Source organism: Agelaius phoeniceus, chromosome 20 (assembly GCF_051311805.1).
Source record: "Agelaius phoeniceus isolate bAgePho1 chromosome 20, bAgePho1.hap1, whole genome shotgun sequence".
In the NCBI taxonomy this organism is placed as follows: Eukaryota; Metazoa; Chordata; class Aves; order Passeriformes; family Icteridae; genus Agelaius; species Agelaius phoeniceus.
This window is the reverse complement of record NC_135284.1, coordinates 4,758,166-4,778,912: the sequence shown is the minus strand read 5'-3', so window position 1 is coordinate 4,778,912 and position 20,747 is coordinate 4,758,166. Positions and strand designations below refer to the sequence as shown.

The 20,747-nt window shown below is 61.4% G+C and overlaps 2 protein-coding genes across 2 annotated transcripts; both read left to right on the top strand.

The window, feature by feature from the left end:
* Positions 1-248: 248 nt before the first annotated feature.
* DPH1 (diphthamide biosynthesis 1) lies at positions 249-17,808 on the top strand (the record flags this gene model as incomplete). The annotated part of the gene is made up of 9 exons (XM_077188903.1): positions 249-1,380; positions 2,094-2,240; positions 4,374-4,437; positions 11,661-11,782; positions 13,469-13,623; positions 14,244-14,365; positions 15,691-15,759; positions 16,449-16,605; positions 17,466-17,808. Coding segments are annotated over 9 exons (2,073 nt in total), but the record flags the coding sequence as incomplete, so codon positions are not given.
* On the top strand, positions 17,519-20,078 carry OVCA2 (OVCA2 serine hydrolase domain containing). Its single transcript, XM_077188820.1, has 3 exons — positions 17,519-17,566; positions 17,797-17,875; positions 18,652-20,078. The coding sequence occupies exons 2-3, from the start codon at positions 17,871-17,873 to the stop codon at positions 19,820-19,822; spliced, it is 1,176 nt and encodes a 391-aa protein (XP_077044935.1). The 5' UTR covers positions 17,519-17,566; positions 17,797-17,870; the 3' UTR covers positions 19,823-20,078.
* Positions 20,079-20,747: the final 669 nt, after the last annotated feature.

Sequence of the window (20,747 nt, the reverse complement as noted above, 5' to 3'; positions counted from 1 at the left end):
CGCCGCCGCCGCCTCTCCCGCCTCCCGTGGACAGTTCGTGAAAGTGCCGCTGCTCCCGTTCCCCGCGCCGCCGCCCTCCCTCCGCCCCGCCGGGGGGTACGGCCCAGCGCCGCCCCCCACGAAGCTCTGCGGTGCCCCCGGGACCGACTGTCACCCCCGGCACATTGTTGTCCCCTCTGCCGTCGCCGTCCGCACGGTGCCCCGTTATCGCACCGAGGCTCCGCCGCGCCGCCCCGCGCCTGCCGTGATCACGGCTGTCCCCGCTGTCCCGCCTGCCCAGCACCGTCCCTGCCGCTCCCCGGGGACTGTCCGTCCCCTCGGCCCCGTATCGTCCCCTCTGCCCGCCGTGTCGCCGTGTCCTGCCGAGATGTCCCCGTCCGGTCCGGGTCTCCGCTGTCCGCGCTGTCCCCGCCGCCCCGGCACGGTCCCAGCCGCTTCCCACCGCGCCCTCCGCCCCTTTTCGTCCCCTCCCCGCCGTCCCACCGGGGTCACCGGGGGCTCTGCTATCCCCTCTGCCTCCCGGTCGCCGCTGTCCCCTTTGTGTCCCGATCCCTGCTGTCCCCGCACTCTCCGCCGCGGTCCCGACACCGCGGTGCCCCCGAGCTGTCCCCGCTGTCCCCGGACAGTCCCTCCCGCCTCCTCCCCCGTTATCCCCCCGGGAGGGCAGCTGTCCCCACCGCCCCGCCGGGATCGCCGCCTTCCTCGGGGGGGTTCCCGCTGCCTCCTCGGTCTTCTGTCGTCCCCTGGAGGTCCCTGCTGACCCCGGATTGTCCCCGCTGCCTCTCGAGGGTCCCTCTTGCCTCTTTCCCTCTGTCCCACCGCGGCTCCCGTTATCCCCACTGCCCCAAGAGGGTCCCGTTATTCCACCGGGAGTACCGCTGTCCTCACTGCACCGTCGGGATCCCCGTTATCTCCAGGGTGTCCCCATTACCCTCGGGTCCCTCTTGCCCCAGTGCTTCGCAGGGGTGTGGGGGGGGGACACACACGGACCCGTCACCGTGACACAACGCCCCCGGTGCCCCCGCCCCGTCCCCGTGTTAACGTTAGGACAGTTAACCCTGAAACTCTCAGCACCGCGAGGGATGCGGCGGCACCACGTCCCCGACGTGAAGGGCGGACAGCCCCGCCATCGCAGCGCTTGTCACATCCCACTGCACTCCCAGCGTCCCGCCGCGACCGTGGCGAGAGCTCTCGGTCCCCGCCTGTCCGCACCGCCCGTCCCGTCGGGGCCCGCCCGGTGCGCTCCCGAGCTCGATCTCTCGGCCGGCGACTGCTCCGGCCTTGCGCGGGGATCGCTTAGTGCTGCCTTCCGCCCCCACGTGCGCACAGCCATGGCGGCCCCCGTGCGGGCCGGGAGCGCGGCCCCGGTGCCCGCTAAAGGTGCGCTGAGACCGGCTCAGCGCCGGGTCCTGGTGTCGCTACCGGCCGCTGTTTTGCTTGCCTCGACAGGGGATGCCCGGCCGGTGGCGGGAGGTGGCTCCTCCACCGTCCCGGCCACCCCCGCCGCCGGCCCGGCCCAGCTGGCCCTTTGTCGGTTGTGCCGTGGGCCGTGCGAGGAGGGTTTGGTGGCTCGTGAGCGCTGGTGTTGGGCTGGAAATAGTGAATAATCCCCCTGCTGTCACTCCCCCGCTGCACTCTGGCATCGCCGAGATGTAGGGGGGCGGCTGCTGCTGTCGGGGGGCGGCTTCAGGATGAGGCTCCCGGGGATGGCTCACCCGGCGCTGGGCGGCTCCTTCCCGGTGGGATAACGGGATCCCCTTGCTGGGGAAACGGGGGTGCATTATGGTGTCACCGGGGTGCTGGCCCTGAGGGGCTGTGCGTGCTGTCCCCTCGCTGTGGGGACAACCGGCTGCATTCATAGGGTTTCACATCGTTACTGCGGTGCTTTCTGGGCTAAAGATGCCGCCTTGTTCCCCAAAAAGCGAGAGCAATCTGCCGCCAGCGTGCAGGGCAGGACCGCAGCCCTTTTCCCCGCCTGTCCTTCGGGGTGTGAGCACAGTGACCCAAGGACTGCACGGCTGCTGTTTCCGTGGCGTGCGGGCTGCGCTGCCCTCTGACCGCTCCTTTCCGTCCCCTCCCCGTTTGTCCCGCAGCCCGAGCCCGGCGGGTGGCCCAGCAGATCCCCGAGGAGATCCTGGGGAACGCGGAGCTGCGGGAGGCGGCTCTGGCCCTGCCCCCCAACTACAACTTCGAGATCCCCAAGACCATCTGGCGCATCCGGCAGGCTCAGGCCAGGAAGGGTGAGCGCTGCCCCGGGGGATGAGCGGGTTTGGGGCTGGTTTGTGCTGCTGAGCTCCCATTGTGGGGCAGGTGAAGTGGGGCTGAGCTGCTGCTGTGCCCTCGGTGTGTTTAGGCTCTGTGTTGGCGAGCTCTGCTCCTCTCGAGGGGGGTTAATAGATCTGTATCTCTGGATTATAATCACATTGGACAGGACAGGTTGAGCTGCGTGGACCTGTCAGCCTGGAGATGTGTCTGGGATGCTGGCCAGGTCCCTGCTGTGCTCCTCTTGCCTCTCTCCTCTCTCCCTGCACTTTCCTGACACGCTGCTGGGGCTGGCAAGGGGGAGCCCCACAACACCGGGCACTGGGTGGGGCTGGCAGGGAGCTGGGCCGTGCTGCTCCCTGGTCTGAACCTTCCTCAGAGGAGCAGGGAATGATTGTGGAGGCTTCAGGAGTGGTGCCAGGGCTTTCCTGTGCATCCCACTGTGTGCTCAGCTAGGGGGAGCAGGGCTCAGAGCCTCCCCCTCCGTCCCCGGCTGTCACCAGCGTCCCCACCCTGCCTTCACCTGCAGACAGGGGCTGCTCGTGTGGCAGAGCCGGATTTGCAATGCTTTGTATCCACTTGGGAATGGCTCTGCCTGCTGCCACCGAGCTGCCAGGGCTGGCAGGCGTCTCGGGGATGTTCTAGAGGCTGAGCTGCTCGCGGCTGCCATGCCGAAAGGCCGGAGGGTGTGGGGCTGCCCTGCCCATCCCGGCTCTGGGGTGGGAGTCAGGGCTGGGCGTGTCCCAGCAGGACACGGCGGGGCCGCCCGGCCGTGCTGGCTCTGGTTTTACTCGCTGTGTTTTGCTGCTTGGCACCTCCTAATTAAATGTAAATATGCGGCTGGGATTTAGGCTTCCGAGCTGGGAGCCGAGCCCATCAGCCAGCCAGCCGTGCTGGGATTTAAAAATCCGCGTGTGCAGAGAGCAGCCAGGGGCTCGTTGCTGGGGGAACGCAGCCTCCCACAGGGCTGCAGCCGGCCCTGCCTGTGCCCTGCCTGCTGCGGGGTTTGGGGGGGCTGGGGAGCACCCCCTTTGCCCATTGTGCTGTGGCAGTGGAGAGCGACCTCCTACCAAGCTGCTCTTTGCAGATCTGGGGTGGAGGGCAGCCCCAAACGGGCCAAAACGGGCTCAAATGGGCTCAATGGGGGATGCTGGGATGTGGAACCTCATCCCTGCCAGGTCAGGCAGGGGCTGGCAGAGCATGTGCAGCTTTGCCAGGCCTTTACACAGCTCCACGCTGGCCAGCGGGTTGGGCCTGGAAGCACAGGGATTTTGTTGGAGAGAGTGTTTGGATAGATAGCATGGAAGCTGGGATATCTTAGTGGGATTGGGAGGTGAAAGAACAACAGGATTAATGGGGCCTCCTCCATTTACCTCCTCCATCATGGTCCCTGCTCCTCCCCACCTCCCCGTGGGGGGGCTCCTGGCTGGACCCCAGGCACTGGGCAGTTTGCTGGCCTTTGGAGGAAGAGAGATTGTTCTGATTGTTCTGTGAGGAGGGAGCAAATGAGGGAACATAAATTTGTTGTTGAATAAATTCCTGCAAGGCACAATGCTGCGGCTGTTGCTGGCCACCCTCCTGAAATGGAGAGAGAAGCTGCGAGGGAGGTGTGGAGAAGGGCAGTGAGGATGATCAAAGGTTTGGAGCAGCTTCTGTATGAGGAGAGATTAAATAGGTTTAGATCCTTTAACTGGAAAAGAGGTGAACGAAAGGGGATATGATAGGGATGTAGAATTGTGAATGATGTGGAGAGGCTGAACAGGGGATGATTATTCGCTCTTTCTTGTACCAGGAGAACCAGGGGCACACGTTTACATTATTAGGAACAGGTTTAAAATAAACAGAAGAAAGTACCTTTTGCTGTGCAGCACATAATTAAAATCTGGAAGTCATTACAGTGGGAAGTGGGAGAGAGCAGCAGTGTCAGTGGGTTCAGAGAGGGATGAGGTGCGGATGCAGCCCAAGGCAGGGCAGGCTGCACCCCAGCTGCCAGAGCCACACGGATTTTTGGCCAACACCCGGCTGCTTTGGGGAGGGTGGTTTGTGGCTGCACCTTGAGCTGGTCCCCACTTTAGGATGTCTCCTAACCCCGTGGCTGTTTCTCTTCCCAGTGGCCCTGCAAATGCCGGAAGGGCTCCTCATGTTCGCCTGCACCATCGCTGACATCATTGAGCGGTAAGAGCACAGCTTTTCCCTGCTTCCCTGCAGGGCTCTGGGGCTGGCCAGGGGATGGGGGCTGCTGCTGGGGATGGGTTGGCCACTGGGCAGGAAGAGGCCCAGGGCTGTGGATGAGGACGTGCTGTGGCTGTGGCCACAACCTGGCTGGGCACACCTGGGCAGCCCTGCGGCGGGTGACAAGGACCTGCTGCCATCCCTGGGGACAGGCACCGGCTCGGTGCCAGCCCAGCCCTCTCTGCTCAGCTTCTCCTCCCCTCTCCGCTGTGCCGGGAGCTGCTGACAGGCTCAGCATGCCGGGCCCCGCAGGGGTGCTGGAGCCGGGAGCAGCCGTGTTAACAACCGGCTGACGCCAGCCCGGTGCCACGGCAGCGCCGCCGGGGAGGGCCGGCCGCGGGGCCACCGCTGCGGCAGGGACCGAGCCTCCTCCCCCCGGCCTCGTCCTGCCTCTGCAGCCACGGAGATGTGCAGGGGCAGCCCTGCTGCGGCTGGGGCGGCTTGAGGCCACGGTGGTGGCACGGAGAGGGTCACTCCTGCTGGGTGACCCCTTCGCCACGGCTCCTCTCTTGATTTTTCCGAGCCGCTTGAGAGGCGAGGCTGAGGCACTGAAGAGGAGCTGGGCTGTGCAGTGACAGTGGATGCAGGCACCTTGCAGAAATTGGCCGTGATCTCTTTCCTGCTGAGCGCGGCTGCCTTCCTCCACACCCAGCACAGCCCCTCTCTGTTTTAGCACAATGAATTAGTGCTAATAGCACTTCGTGCCTCGTCTGCCATCGGGGTCGTGGCACTCATTAGCAGCTGCCTTGCCGAGGCTGCCGTGCTGGGTGGGAAGGCAGCCGTGCCCGCGGGCTTTGTCCCCACTCTGCCATCGCCTCCCCACACTCGCTGGGAAGGTGGGCGCGGGCAGGGGACGGGTGGGGGGGCAGGGGATGGGTGCGAGTGTGGGCAGCTCGGCGTGGGTTTGTCCCTTTAAGTGGAGCTGCCTCCTCTCCGGCTTTGGCACCCAGCCGCTTTCATGTCTCCGACTTCAAAGGCAGCGGATTAAGGGGCTCTTTTATCTGAATGAAACCTTAAGCCTCACTTCCCGGTGGATGGTGGATTCCAGGGTGCTGAATGCCAGGGTGCCGCTGGATTCTGGGGTGCTGGCCTCCTTGCTGGGCTGGTGAGGGGGTGCTGCATGGGTGGAGGTGCCCAGCCAAGGGAGGGGATGTGGGGGCACCGGTGGGATGGCGTTTGGATGTGGGATGGTTTAAGGCTGAGCAGGAGGCCTGTATCCTTCCCTCACTGCCATCATGCAGCACCCAGGGACACTCCACTGCCACTCCCTTACTGGGAGCACTGGGTGCCATCCATGACCTGGCTGGGGATGTGGACTGCCAGCCAGAGGATAGTGGCTGTGGGCAGGAGTGAGCCTGGACCTGTGTCCACTCTCTTGGGGACACACTGGGGACCCAGCCACACTGCTGGAGGTGAGGTGTGAATCGGCAGGTGGCCTCGTTAGTTCCTGCCTCTTCCTGCTATTAATATTCATGGCCAGCATTAATGTGAAATGGAAGCTCGGCCACCCGCTCCTGCTGGCCCTCCTCACCCAGTGCTGGGGCCGGATGAGCCTCCAACGTGACAGGAATCGCTGCAGCTGTGTGTGCTCTGGCTGCTGTCACCAGGCTGGGGACAGGGGCTAGGGGTACCATCAGCCCTGGGCTGGTGTCCCCTTCCTCCTGCTGACAGAGAGGATGTGACAGGAATACCTGTGTGCCCACTGGGGGCATTGCTCAGCGAGCAGCCCCTTTCCCCAGCCCATCCCCAGAGCCTCCTGCCCTGTCCTTGCTGGTGGGAGTTCAGGGAGTGAGTTCCCCCTGCCCTGCATTCTCTGCTGCTGGCTGCAGAGCCATGCCCGGGGCTGGTGCCCCTGGGGTGACAGTGCCCACCCCTGTGTGTTTGGGTTGAACTGGAGCCGTGTCAGCTGCCACTCAGACGGAATATTTATCCCTTCTGCTGGAGCTGCCTTCTAATAGAATATTTGTGCCGTGGCCTGGTGGTGCTGGGAGAGCTGAGAGTGGGGATGTGGCTCACTCCCCCGCACCGCAGGAGGGGGACACGCTGCTCGCTGTGCGTCTGTCTGTCCCCGTGCGGTGGGATGGCAGTGTCACCATGTCCCTCAGCGCCTTGTGGGAGTGAGCAGGCCCCCGGGGAGCTCCGAGGAGTGAGGAGGGGAGGGGGGCGGCCAGGTCTGAGCTTCCCAGCATTGCACTGGCGCTGGCCGAGCCCCGAGGGGCTGCGGGGATGGAGATGTAGCCGAAGCAGCGCAGCCGGAAAGGCCGGTGGGGTTCTCAGCCTGGAGCCTTTGAAATCGAGAGCACACTCGGAGCATTGACCGGTGTGAGGCCAGTTAATTACCCTTAATAGGTTTGTCATTGTCAAAGCCGTGCCGGGGCGGGCCGGGCTGCCGGGGGGGCGGTGGGCATCAGGGCCGGGGTCTGCGCGCTGCCGGCGCCACATCACGACACTGGCGCGGCACCTTCCAAATTGGCTCCATTTGTCACGGCTGATGCAATTCGGCAGGGAGGAACTCGTGCTGGGGGGCGGCAGCGTGGGGGGAGCTCGGACCACAGCTCGGGGAGAGGCAGCCCCCCCAAGCCCACCCGCTGTCATGCCGGGGAGGTGGCAGTCGTGTCCCCCCCTGTGCCACCAGCTTGCAGCTGGGGGCTGTGCGGCCAGGAGCGGGCCCCTGCTCCCCTCCCTGCCAGGGCTGGAGCAGACGGATCAGCTGGGCTCTCAGCTGGGCTTTTGATTCCGTGTTAATAAAGTCGGCTGTCAGGCTTCGCAGCTGCTAATCCCTCTGTCTTCCTGTGCCACGCCGGGGTGAGAGGCTCCTGCTAATCAGCCGAGGCTTGGTGGTGGGGATGGGCAATAGCAGGGGGTCCAGGGGTCTCCTGATACCTGCAGAGGCTGCCCTGCCACAAGCCCCCAACTCCCAGTGGCTTTTAAACACCTTTTTAAACACCTCCCAACTCCCAGTGGCTTTTGAAGGTCCATGCAAGGCGGTGCTGGAGGTGCACAGACCATCCTAATCTCATCCTGGTGACTCAGGAGCAGACAGGGACTTTTTGGAGTGACAGCAGGTTCAGACAGTGCTCCCCTCCTGGTTGAGCAATAAAAGAGTTAAACATCTGTATGCACAGCCCTACAGCTGTGGCAGAGCTTGAAATGCCCCACTATGGCCAGGACAAAAGAGGCCCTGATGGATGGTGTGCCCCACAGTACCCAGTGCCATGGATGGTGTGCCCAGCACGTTGCCAGTGCCAGCAGGTGCCAGGTCCCTTGGCCAGGCAGGTCTGCCATGTGGCACTGAGCAGTGTGGGACTGAATGCTGTGATGAAGCTGGCAGCATCACCAGGAGGTCCCAAAAGGCCACCCTGGGATGCTAACAGAGATCAGGATCTGGCCTCAGCTGCACAGTGCCATGGCTCTGCTGGCCAGCACTGCCTTCCCCTCTCCCCTCGTCCTTTTCAGCACAACCTGGAGGCTCTGACGGCGGGTGCACACTGTGCAGGGGAATTTAATCACTGTCATTAACCACACAACAGCATCATTAGGAGGAATGAAGTTCTCACTTCATTGGAGATGTTCAAAACCTTCTGCCCGGGTGGTGGCTGCGCCAGGGGAATAGGGCTGGGGGGAATGTGTGGGGTCTATAGGGCCTCCTTGTATCCCACAGAGCTCTGTGTTGTGAAGAGGGGACAGGCATAATCCAGACACAGAATGGTCATGGTGCCTTTACAACCAATGTGTGCTGACCCTTGATTTGCCTTATTTTGGGGTTTTTTTTGTTGCTACACGACCAGCAAAGCTGGGATGCCCTGGGACTTGCCCCTTGAGAGGTGGTGTTTGTCCTGCCACCTATAGTGGGAAGGCCCCTCAGGGGAGGAGACCCAGCTGGAGATGGTTCCTCCTGGGGGGCTGTGGGGACACCCACCTCTCCCCATCATTCCCCACTTGCAGAAGCTCTGTGGGGCTCCATCATTGCCCAGATGCAACCGGGCTCTTCCAGCACCAATTGCAATAAAACCTCAAACTCGTTATTTTAATTATGTGCAGCCTTCCTGTGCTAATGAAGTTTGGAGTCTGGTAATGGGGCTTGGTGATGGGCTTCTCTGCTAATTAAGTGCACTGTTCTCAGCCAGGGCTGAGCTCAGCCCCCACAGCCCAGGACAGCAGCACCCACTGGTGTCCTGGGACATGCTGGGCGTGGGCACAGGGCAGGCAATTGTGGGGTGATTATGGGGTGGTTGTGAGGTATTTGAAGGGCCACATGCAGGTGAGGCAAGGGGCCTGTTCCCAGCACATCATGCAGGCACCCTGGCATCCCAGTGCTGCCTCCATCCTCCCACAGCACAGGGGTGCCAGGACTGGCTGCTCTCAGCCCAGCCCCCTCAATCCTCTCCCCACCAAGGGCTGGTGGACACACAGGGGCTGAGGACTCGTCCCTGCTGGGGAGAGCAGCTCTGCCTCATGGCTTGAGGACCAGCACTGTATCATTCACACGCTGCCAAGGGACCTTGCGCTCCTGCCAGCAGCAAATGCTCTCATTCATTTTTCGAGGGGCTGGGATAAATCAGGGCTGCTCCAGCCAAGTGCCTGTGCTCAGGTGACAGGGGCTGGCTACCCCATGCTTGGAGACATGCAGGCCCCATGTGTGCAAGTCTCTGACCCAGCGTTTTCAGCCCAAAAACTTGTCCCTGGATTGCTGCTGCCTCCATCCTGCGCTGGGGAGCGGGGCTGGGAGGGTCTGGGGGTCCCAGCTGGGATCAGGCCGGGACCTGGCCTGCCCTGGGGCACATCCTGCCAGTGCTGAGCATGGTTCTTTATAAATGGGATTTTGGGAGCCATCTGTTTAAAGGAGCAGATAATGAATTAGGGGGAGATGAGAAAAATGCTAAGGCCAGGCGGTTTTTCAGAATGAGCCGGGGTTTGCGGGATGTAAAAGATGAATAACCTCCCCACGTGTTCAATATTCATGAGCTCCCAGCTGTAATGAGCATCTTAGCACTGGGTGGGGACATCCCTGTCACCACTGCCAGCACGCTGCTGGGACCCATCCGTGGCCGTGACAACTTCCAGGGACACAAAACACTGGCAAAGATGCTGCCTTGGCTGCCCCTTGCCCATGGCCTGGTCCGGGCTGGTTGGGAAGCAGCTCCCCAGCCCGCCTTGGAGGCAGGTGGCTGCTAATTGACATTTCCTTCCTCTGTAGTTTGATGAAAGACTCTGGCGACACTGAACTGATTAAAACATCAAGGGGAGGCCCTGGTGCCTGCCTTTGATTTGTCTCTGGAGATGAATACGGCTCCGCTCGATTGTCCAGCCCAGCCGGAGCGGGTGATCCCGGTGTGTGCCATCCTGGAGCCCCTCCTGCAGCACCACAAGGCTCCTGGCCTTGCCAGGGTCCCCTCCTCACCAGGCACCATCCCGTGGCCTCTTTGCTCACCTGTGACTCCACTCCCTGCAGCCAGAGGAGGAATCTTGCCCATGGCCAGCACAGGGCTCAGCCTCATCTCTCCCTGCCCAGCTGCAGCCCCACACATCAGGCAGGGGCATGGGCACCTCTGCCCTCCTCCTTCCACTGTTGCTATTTCACTTTCTTGCTCTTCACCCCCAGGGACTTTCTCTGGGGTTTGGGCCAATTTGCATACATTTTAATCTATAAAAAATTAAGCGGCGCTGGCTGCCGCTCTGAGTCAGACCTCCCCATCCTGAATCTTAAGGAGCTGAATAATTTTCCACTTTTGCTGAGATGTGTGGAGTCTGATTCATGTTCATCTCATCACCTCTCATTAGAGAAGGGGGCTGGGGGCTCAGAAGGGTGGGAAGAGCCTTCTCGAACCTTCACTGGCAGCCCCCAGCCCCACGGTGTGACCACGTGGGCAGCGGAGGAGCCATCCTCCCATCCAGGCCACGCTGGCCCTGAGGAATCGCGGGATTTGGGCGCTGGCAGGATCCTGCCCATCTTCTGACGTTCCCCAACCCTTGTGGAGTGGGAGCTGCCCAGGCCAGACTGAGGTGAGGCTGGCTGTGCCCCCTCCTCAGGGATGCTCCAGCATTGCTGCTCCCCTGTCCCCCTCCCCGGGCGCTGACGGATGGGCCGGAGCTGTTAATATTCAGCACGCTCCGCCATTTCTCCACCTTCTGCCATCTGCCCAGCTCTGCCCACCATTTCTATTCTTGCCGCCGACGTAACGCTCCCTGCCTGGCGCTCGGGGGGAGCGCGGGACCCTGGCCCCCAGCCAGACATGGGTGCTGCAGGGGGTGACGCTGTGCCAGGGCCCCCTCCTCCCCTGGTCCCCAGTGCCAGCAGCAGGGGGGACCCCGCTGGCACGGAGCTACAGCAGGCCTCAATTAAATAAGGAATTAGCATCTGGTTTAAGCAGCCCCTCCAGGCACGGGGCTTTGTCATCGCGATACCTGCTCTCATGCTGCTGCGGCAGCTCCCCGGGAAGGTAGCCAAGCTAATAATCCCCCAAAATGGTGCAATAAATACCCACAAAGGTGCTGCTTCTGAATGATGCCAGAGCCCTGGCTTTGCTGCTCAGTGCTGGTGTGTGCCCCTTTACCCACAGGCTGGCAGGGGCCAGGTGGGTTTGGACTGGAGCACTGGGGGTAGGGGACAGCACCAGTGGTGGTTTGGTGCTTTCCCTCACCAAGTGCCACTTAAGCACCAGCTCTTCTGGAGGTCACACAGCTTGGCCAAACTGGCATCCAGGGCTGACACAGTCTGGTGCAGGTTGGATTCACCAGATCACACAGTGCCCACAGCCATGAGGTGATGGTGGCTTGGCTGGCAGCACAAGGGATGCCAGGACAGCTGTTCTGCCCCTCCTGGTGGCTCCAGTCCCTAGAGCTGGCTGGTGGAAGCGGTGGCACCACGCTGTGCCGGGTCTCCCTCTGCTGCTCTTCCCGCTGGAGCATTAGGAATCTGGCAGCGTATTGTTTGATGAGTGGATAATCCGCTGAATTGCAAACAGCTTTACCCAATTGAAGAGGCGGATTACCGCTCTCCAGCTTAATCATGTTGACATCTCGGAGAGTAGCCAGTGCTTGTCCTCTCCAGCGCGTGGCTCGGTGGCAGCACGGGGTCCCCCCATGGTGACATGCCACGGGGCTGGGGGGCAGGACCCGGGCTGTGGTGACACAGCTGTGACCCTCAGTGCTGTGCCTTCCCACAGGTTCACGGAGGCAGAGGCAGTGGTGATGGGTGACGTGACCTACGGCGCCTGCTGCGTGGATGACTACACGGCCCGGGCCCTGGGCGCTGACTTCCTGGTGCACTATGGACACAGTTGCCTAAGTAGGTGACACCAGTTCCCAGGGTTCTGCTGGGGTGGCCGTGTGTGGCACTGTGGAGGCTGTGCTGCTGCCACCGTGCCACGCCGAGCAACTCCACACCCCTCTGGATACCAGCTTGGAGACTGCCAAAGGCTAATCCCTTCCCAGAGGGCTTTCTATTCTCCAGCTTCAGCTGCTGGCTTTGGATGGGGCCAGGCTGGCTGGGTGGCTGCTCACAGGCAGGATTTGGGGTGCAGCAGGGCGTGCTCATCCTGCTTGGCTGCTGCAGCAGCACACAGATCCAGCTGTGTCCCCAAGAGCAGAGCTGCAAGGCCATGGCTTGGCAGGACCCCCTGGCCCAGGGGATGAGGCTGCTCCTGCTCCCCACCTGGCCTCTGAGGAGTGATGACAAAGGGAATGATGGCAGGGGAGAGCAAGGGCCTGGGGGTCCCGCTTGCCCCAGGGCCAGGAAAGGCAGCTTTGAGGGTACAGTGCAGGCTGGGCGGGGAAGGGAGGAGGAGGAGGAGGCTGTGTGCTCCCCAGGCGGACAGTACTCTGGATCCAGTTGCCATGGAAACTGCGCTGCTGTCCCAGATGCTGCTAACTTTGAAGTCCACCCAGGATGGAATCAGCCCAAAAATAACAATAAGACGCTCTGGGTTTTAAGGTGGATCTGCAGAATTGCCATTATGAGTAGGAGGTGTGTGCATCCCTGCTGCTGCCACGCTCCCAGCACCTGGCAGCCCTCCTGGACGTTTATGGGGCCCTATAAATGGGTTTGAAGAATTGCATCAGGCTCTGTGTGAAATACTGACTCCCCAGTTGAGAACTCTGTCCTGAAAGCCACGTCGGTGTGAGCGTTCCTGGTGATAAATATGTGTGCTAGGTGCTTTGTTATGGGAGGAGGGTTATGGGCACCACTGGAACAGGGAGTATAAAACTCCTGGTTTGTAGCCTGCTGCCCATGAATGAACAGCAGGAAGGGGAAGAAGGGGCTGTATCCATCAGGCTGCTCCAGGGAATGGGAGTCACATCAGCTGGAGCTGCTCCCTGCAGGGACAGGCAGGCACTGCCAGGCTGACTGTCACCAGACCAGCTGCCATCTGCTGCCTGTGGCCTCATTGCCCTTGCCTGCTCTGGGTTGGGTGGGTCACAGGGCAGAGTTGGGTGGGTCATGGGGCACTCTGGGTTACCCACGGGCTGCTGTGAGGATGCTAGGCTCATTTTGAGCTGGCCAAGGTGGTCCTGTCTCTAGGGTGGCCAATGGTGAGGCCCACGATGCTTCCTGCTCTCTCCCAGCCCCACGTGCCCCGCAGGAGGGAGTAATTTGCACTTAATTGTGATCAGGCAAAGAGCACCAAAATGGGAAGTGAACATGGAGCTGTGGATCGATGTGGACTCTGTGTACTTTAATTATTCACTTAATCGTGGTGACAAAGGCTTCTTAGCACCAGGGGTAATTAGATTTGTGTTCATTGATTCCCCAGGCTGCCATTATCTGGAGAGAAACGAGCGGGTGCTCTCTGTGGCTCCCATCTGCACCCCCTGCCCTGGGTGCCAGCACAGGCAGAGGGGTGGCACAGCCCAGCCTGCCTGTGCCAGGGCAGTTTGGGGCACAGGGAGCCTCACCAACAGGCAGCAACAGCCGGGGGCTTGCTGGAGCCCTGGGTGTACCCTACACTCAGACTCTGTCTCCTCCTGTCACCAGTTCCCATCGACTCCACCCAGGGGCTGAAGATGCTCTATGTGTTTGTGGACATAAAGATCGATGCATCCCATTTCCTTGAGACCATTCGCTTCAACTTTGCAGCAGGCACCTCTCTGGCCCTGGTCAGCACCATCCAGTTTGTCTCCACGGTGCAGGTGAGATGGAAATCCCTGGCTTTTGTCTTCCTCTGAGTTTTCCTGTGGCTCAGCCCTTCCCTGTCCCAGCCCCGCGGTGGGAGCGGCTGCCCTGGGGTGCTGGCGGAGCTGGTTCCCCTCTGACGAGTGGCTGCAATAATGTGGTGCTGCCATAACGTTGATCAAGTACTTTATAATAACTCTGATCAATGTTTCATGGCGGCACCCCTCCCCTGCTCCCCCGGGAGCTGCTCTGGAAATGTCAGGGCAGGCGGTGGAGCACTTGGCATTTTGATGCAGTGCCGGCAGCGGCCGGGGGAGCTCCGGCGGCTCTGTCTGTCTGCCCCTGAACGGCCGACTGGGCAGGAGGGGAGGAGATGAATGAGCCTCTTGAGCCGTGTCTATCAAAACACGGGGCTATCCAAGCGTTAAGCCTTTTCCCTTGTCTTTTAATTGATACTTTGGTCGAGCCTCGCTGAGCATCCCCGGCTGCGCGGGGCCGTTCCTGGTGCCACCCCAAGCAGGCTGGTTCCCCTCCACCAGGTCACGACAGCTGGGACTGCCAGGGTTGGGGTGTCCCCAAAGGTCCTCAGCCACCTTTTGTGCCATGCCTGTCCCTGCTGACCCCACCTCTCCCACAGGCAGCGTCACAGGAGCTCCGTTCCCAGTACAAGGTGTGTGTGCCCCAGTGCAAGCCACTGTCCCCGGGAGAGATCCTGGGCTGTACGTCACCCCGGCTCGCTCAGGACACGGATGCCATTGTGTGAGTACCCGGGGTCCTGCAGCACCCTCCTGCCTGGCCCTGACTTGCCATCCTTCCTGCACCCCTTGCCTGGTTTTGTGCAGTTTTAGGGCTATCCACAGGCTGGTATTGGGCCCCCTTCAGCTCCTCACGCTGCTTTAAGGGGCGTGTGCTTGTAGCACCCTCCTGCCTGGCCCTGACTTGCCATCCTTCCTGCACCCCTTGCCTGGTTTTGTGCAGTTTTAGGGCTATCCACAGGCTGGGATTGGGCCCCCTTCAGCTCCTCACGCTGCTTTAAGTGGCGTGTGCTTGTAGCACTGAGGAAATAATTGAGTCGTATATCAGAATAGATAATAGATGGAAGGGCGGGTGGATAATTGGAAAAGACAAATGGCCGGGGCCCAACATCACAGCAACATTAATTTTATTTAAGGACAGCAAATTAGAGGGAGCACTTCGCTTCCTATCACCTAATTATTTTAGGTAATGGAAATGCTTAATGTACTGTGAATACAGTGTGCTGCAGAATAAATAAATACAAGGACCCCACCCTTGGGGGGAGCCGGGGAGCCCAGGTGTGGGTTTGGGCACTGCTAAGATGCTTCTTGCCCATGCTGCTGGGAGCCAACAGCACCAGTGCCTTTCCAAGCATCTCCATGCAGGGAGCTGGGCTCCACATTGCTGGACACGGGGACAGTGAGAGCTGTGGATTCATCCTGAGCCACTCTCTGTCTCTCCAAGGACACCAGGAGCGGGCAGGGGCAGCCAGACTGGCACTGCATTGGTGAGAGTGGGTCCTTGCAGCTGGCACAGGAGCAGCAGTGCGGTACCAACCCACGCAGGTGCACTTGGCCCTACCTGCGTCCTCCCTGCATTATTAGTTTCTTCTTTGCACCGTCTCTGGGGCTAACTTTTGCAGACAAATTAGCTTTGATCTCCCAAAATGTCATTCTCCAATTAAGGGCAAAATCTAGTCAAGTTTTACGTCTGAATTCATTTTCCAGGCCCTCACTCCATTAGGGCAGCTGAATGAAAGGCTTTGAAATGTAATTGCTGACTGGAAATCCGATTAGAAATGGAAGCAGCAACGTCTAGAACCAGCCATTGAGATGGAGCAGCTCCCAGCCACCCTGTGCTGGTGTGAGCACCCCTCCTTGCTCCAAGCACGGCTGCCTCTCCAACCCTGCCATGCCAGGGAGCCCTGGCTGTGCCTGCTGCCCCTGGGTCCCACCACAGGAGCTTGAATTCCTGGCATCTCCACTGTGCTGCAGTTTGGGAAACCAGTGGGCACGTGGACGGGGTGCTGCTGTTTCCCAGTGCCACAGCTCTCCCTCCCCTCTCGGCAGGTATTTGGGCGACGGGCGCTTCCACCTGGAGTCCATCATGATTGCCAACCCAGGGATACCTGCATACAGGTACAGGCACCCACTCCAATCCCATGGTGGGGACCACCCCATCTGTCCCCATGTGCCCCCCAGCAGCAGGCTTGGGCAGGTGAGAGGCCGCGGGGTGGGTGAGGAGGTGCTTGGGGGAGATGAACACCAGCCATTTACTCCGGCTGAATATAAACATTTTGACAAGTACCTGTGAAAGCTTGTGGAGGTGCAGCCATTAAAGCCTGGCTGCTGCAGGCAGAGGCCATAAAGCGCGATGATGAGGCCGCTGAAAGCAGATGAAATATCAGGAGTGAAAGGCTGGGCCCATTTGGAGGAATCTGAATTTCCTAGTAGGTCGTTTGTTACAAACGGGAGGCGCACGTCAGGTTTATGGCGCTGGTGAAGCTGCCGAAACCCGAGTGGGATTTGATTAAAATTCTCCTCGTCAAACAAAGCAACAAATCAAAGAATTCTTCATAATTGATGAGCCAGGATGGGGGGGGAGCTGAGTGTGAAGCCGAGCACGGAGCTGAGGCTCTGCTGGGCGTTGGGGTGCTGTGGTGGGACACTTGTCCCTATCCCTGTCGTTGTCCCCTAACGAGCCGGCTGGGTCCTACATCAGCCAGGAGGACAGATGCTGTGGCAAGCAATTAGTGCTAATGAGGGACAGGCATCACTGGGAGGAGGGCAGGTGATGGAGCCCGTGTGAGCCTGGCTGTGCTTTGCAGGTATGATCCCTACAGCAAAGTGTTCTCGCAGGAGCACTACAGCCACGAGCGCATGCACCGCGCCCGGCAGGACGCCATCCTCACTGCCAGCACTGCCCGCTGCTGGGGCCTCATCCTGGGCACGCTGGGACGTCAGGGCTCCCCCAGCATCCTGCAGGTACCAGCCCACTCCCCAATGTCCCCACTGAGCACCAGGAGCTGCTGCTGGGCGTGGGGAAGGACTGGACCATCGCTGCCAGGGTGGATGTGGCACCGCTGGCAACCCATCAGTGGCCACTGGCCCCGGCCTGCGTGGGCAATTAGCAGCAGATGAGGGAGGCTGGACAAGGGCTCATTAAACCCGTTCCTGGGGAGAACTGGCCAGTCTTGGAGAACCCCCCCTCGCCCAGACAGCTCGGCAATTAACCGGCTGGGTTTGTTTTAATTGGATGAACTTCCGATCAGGTTCAGCCTCCCTGCTCAGCTGCTGTGCTGGCGCTTTCTGCACCCCGGCTGGGAGAGGGGAGCGGGACAGCAGAGTTCTGCCCTCTGAGCATGGTGGGCCTGCTCACACCCAGAAGTGCTGGGGTAGCCACAGGTGAGATTTGAGGCAGGGCAGCAAGGTCCCAGCAGCTGCTCTTCCACAGCGGGCAGGGCACAGGCATGGCCAGGGCTGGCTGGGCAGGGAGTGATTAGTGCTGGCCCTGGAGGACAAGGACATTTCTGGCCCCTCTCCTCCTCCTGCAAGCCCTGGCTGCAGCCAGCCAGTGACAGGCGGGTGTCCCAGGGCAGGCAGCCGCTAACGAGAACAGATTGTTGTCATTGAGCAGTAATTACTTCATTAGGCTGAGGCACGTGCTGGGGAGAGCTGGGCGCAAGCTGGAGCCATGGCCACAGTCTGGCCTATGACTGCCAAGGGGACACGTGGGGCAGAGCTGGGACCCACAGAGGGTCTGATGGCCAGGAAAGGGCTGTGAGCAGGGCTTGGGGGGCTTGCTGGGGGACCCTAACCCTGCCAGGTGCCTTTTTCCCCTGCAGCACCTGGAGTCACGTCTCCGTGCCTTGGGCCGGCCCTACGTGAGGGTGCTGCTGTCTGAGATCTTCCCCAGCAAGTTAAAGCTCTTCCCAGAGGTGGATGTGTGAGTGCTGCTGATCCCCTCCAGCCCCAGGGTGCCCCATCCCTGTGCAATTCCCACTTGAAGCTGTCCCTGACACTTGTGTCCTGCTGTCACTGTGCAGGGAAGGGGCAGGGCTGTCCTTACCAGGGTGGTGCTGGCACAGTAAGGACCTTCTAGGGTTCTGCTGAGGGCCTTCACTGTGCCTTGTTCTTCCCAAAATGCTCATCCCCACTGTGACATTTCCCTTCCAGGTGGGTGCAGGTAGCCTGTCCCCGGCTCTCCATCGACTGGGGAGAAGCCTTCAGCAAGCCACTGCTGACACCCTATGAGGTGAGCACCGCTCTCTGTTTTGGGGGGATGGTTCTGGCTTGGGGTGATGCACCAGAGCAGGCGTGGGGACGTCCCTGCACCCAGATAATGTCCCCTCCTCTCTGCATCTGTGCTCTGTGCAGAGTCCAGGCACGCTGCTGGGATATCCAATCTTTTGTGAAACCGGTGGGATTCCCAGTGCCTCCAGCTTTGCCCCAGCAGTGCCCTCCTCAGCACACCAGGCTGAATGCTGGGACCTCTCCCAGCACCACCAGCTCCCCCTGTGCGGGCACCACTCAAGGTGTCATCCCCGGTCCTCTCTGCAGGCTGCGGTGGCTCTCCAGGACATCGAGTGGCAGCAGCCTTATCCCATGGACTTCTATGCCAGCCAGTCCCTGGGGCCGTGGACGGTGAACCACGGTGGCACCCAGCCCCCGCGCCGCGGCCGGCCGGCACAGGTGGGCAGCGGGGGGACACCGGCTCCCCGCTCGGTCCCTCGGGCCGGTGAGAGCACCGGGACGGGCTGAGCGCCCGGTGCCGCTCGGTGCCCGGTGCCGCGTACCGAAAGCGCCACCCCGTGGTGTCATTGCCACCGAGCAGTAACGGGGACAGTGCCAGCCCGGCCCGGGGGAGGGACACGCGGCTCCCCCCAGCCCTGTCGGGGTGAGCGCCTGCCGAGCCCCGCGGATCCCCGGGAATTGGGGGGTTCCCCCCGGGAGTGCTGCGGGCTGGGCACGGACGGGCTCATCGCAGCTCCGGCTGGGGCTGGGACATCCCTGACCTCCCTCTCCCTGCAGGAGAAGCCACCCGCGCCCTCTGCCCCTCCCGAGGGTGGGGAGCAGCCAAGCACCGGGGACCTCGCAGCCCCGTGAGTGTCCCCGCAGCTGCCGCGCTCCGGGACCTGGCGTGAGCATCGGCGGGGGCACCGCTGATGTGAGCACCACCGGGACCCCCTCTGCTGCAAGGGATGGGGTCGCACCCCGTAACTCGACAACACCACTGCCCGCAAGGACCGACCCCGGCTGTCGGGGGGGAGTTGCCCCTTGCAGGACCGGGCCGTGCTGCCGCCCTGCCCGAGTCGCACCGGGGGTCGCGTCCCGCCCGCCCCGCCGGGGCTGCCCCGTCCTCACCCCCCCACCGGCGACCTCCCGCCGCCAGGGGGCGCCGTCACCTCCGCGGAGCCGCTCCGCTCGCTCTCGTCTGCCCGGCCAATCAGCGCGCGGCGTTTCGGCGGGAAGGCGGAAGTGGCAGTGCCGGGGCGCGGCCATGGCGGAGGCGCGGCCGCTGCGGCTGCTGGCGCTGCACGGGTACCGGCAGAGCGCCCTCCGCCTCCGCCAGCGCACCGGCGCGCTCCGCAAGGCCCTGCGCGGCCGCGCCGAGCTGGTGGCCATCGACGCGCCGCACCGCCTGCCCAGCAGCGCTGAGGACGACCCCGACGGGGATGACCCCCCCCGCGGCTGGTGGTTCTCCGGGCCCGGCACGTTCGAGGCGGGCGAAGCGGCCACGGCTCCGGCGGGGCTGGAGGAGTCTCTGTCGGCCGTGGCGGCGGCGCTGGCGGAGCACGGGCCCTTCGACGGGCTGCTGGGCTTCAGCCAAGGCGCGGCGCTGGCCGCCATGGTGTGCGCACTGCGGGCCCGCGGCGACCCGCGCTTCCCGGTGGCCTTCGCCGTGCTGGTGGCCGCGTTCGCCAGCCGCGCCCCGGCACACGGACACTTCTACCGGGAGCCCATCGCCCTGCCCTCGCTGCACGTCGTGGGCGACACGGACGCCGTGATCGCAGCGGCCCTGAGCAGGGAGCTGGCCCAGTGCTTCGTGGAGCCCGTCGTGCTCTCGCACCCCGGCGGGCACTTCATCCCCGCGGCTGCGGCGCAGAAGAAAGCCTACCTGGAATTCCTGGAACGCTTCTGCCCCGGGCAGGGCCAAGCCGAGCGCCCAGAGGCTGGGGAGGCTCGAGAACGGGCTCTGTAATAAAGAAGGGCTCTGGTGAGCCGTGTGCAGCCCCCCGTCCTGTGAAACATCACTGTTTCCATGCCTCCAGAGGGACCAGAGAACAGCTCACTGCACATTTCTGCTCTTCAGTGTTCACCCAGGCCAGGCTAAATGGTTCTTTATCTTCCTTTTTTCCAGCTTTGTTGGATATATCAGTATAAAATATATATGTATATATATGTGTGTGTACATATATATATGTATATAAAGTTATATATAACATATATAACATGTATGACATTTAATACATGAGTGTGGGGTGTGACAGTGGGGGGATTGAAGGCAGGAGGGTGACACTGCTCTGTGGGCAAGGTGCTTTCAGATACTCCAACACCTGCTCAGAAGGAGAGTTCCTCAGCTCAGCCACAGGAAATGTCTGCAGAGCACAGAGCTCTTGCAGTTTTACACCCCAAAACCTCGTGGTTTTTAATATCTGTTAAGCCAAGCTTCCAGCTGGTCTGGGCCTGGAAAACCCTCTCATCCTTGGCAGTGCCAGGGCTGGTGTTTGTTTCAGGAATGAAATGCCTCCTGGCTCGGTGTGCATGTGTTGAATATTCCCTGCACAAAGTGCCTCCATGAACAAGAAAAGCTTGTTGCTGTTTGTGGCTCTGTATTATCCAGAAGCACAGGAAAATCTTTATTGCTGTAACAGTTGCAGGTGTCCTGCTCAGCTTCTGCCCAGCTCATCACTGGGCACCAGTCTCAGGAGAGGAGAGCTAGCAGAGCTTCTCTAACCACAGCTTTCCGTGGGGTGTAGAGCTGGTAAAGGAAGGAAATTGGGTAAAAAAAAGTTATTTTTTCCCCTGTGAGGCTGCAGGACACTGAGCTGCTGAAACCCTTACTGTGCTCACTCAGCTGGGAACGGGCCTGGCAGTCCTGAGGGTTAAAGCAGCACTGCAGGAAT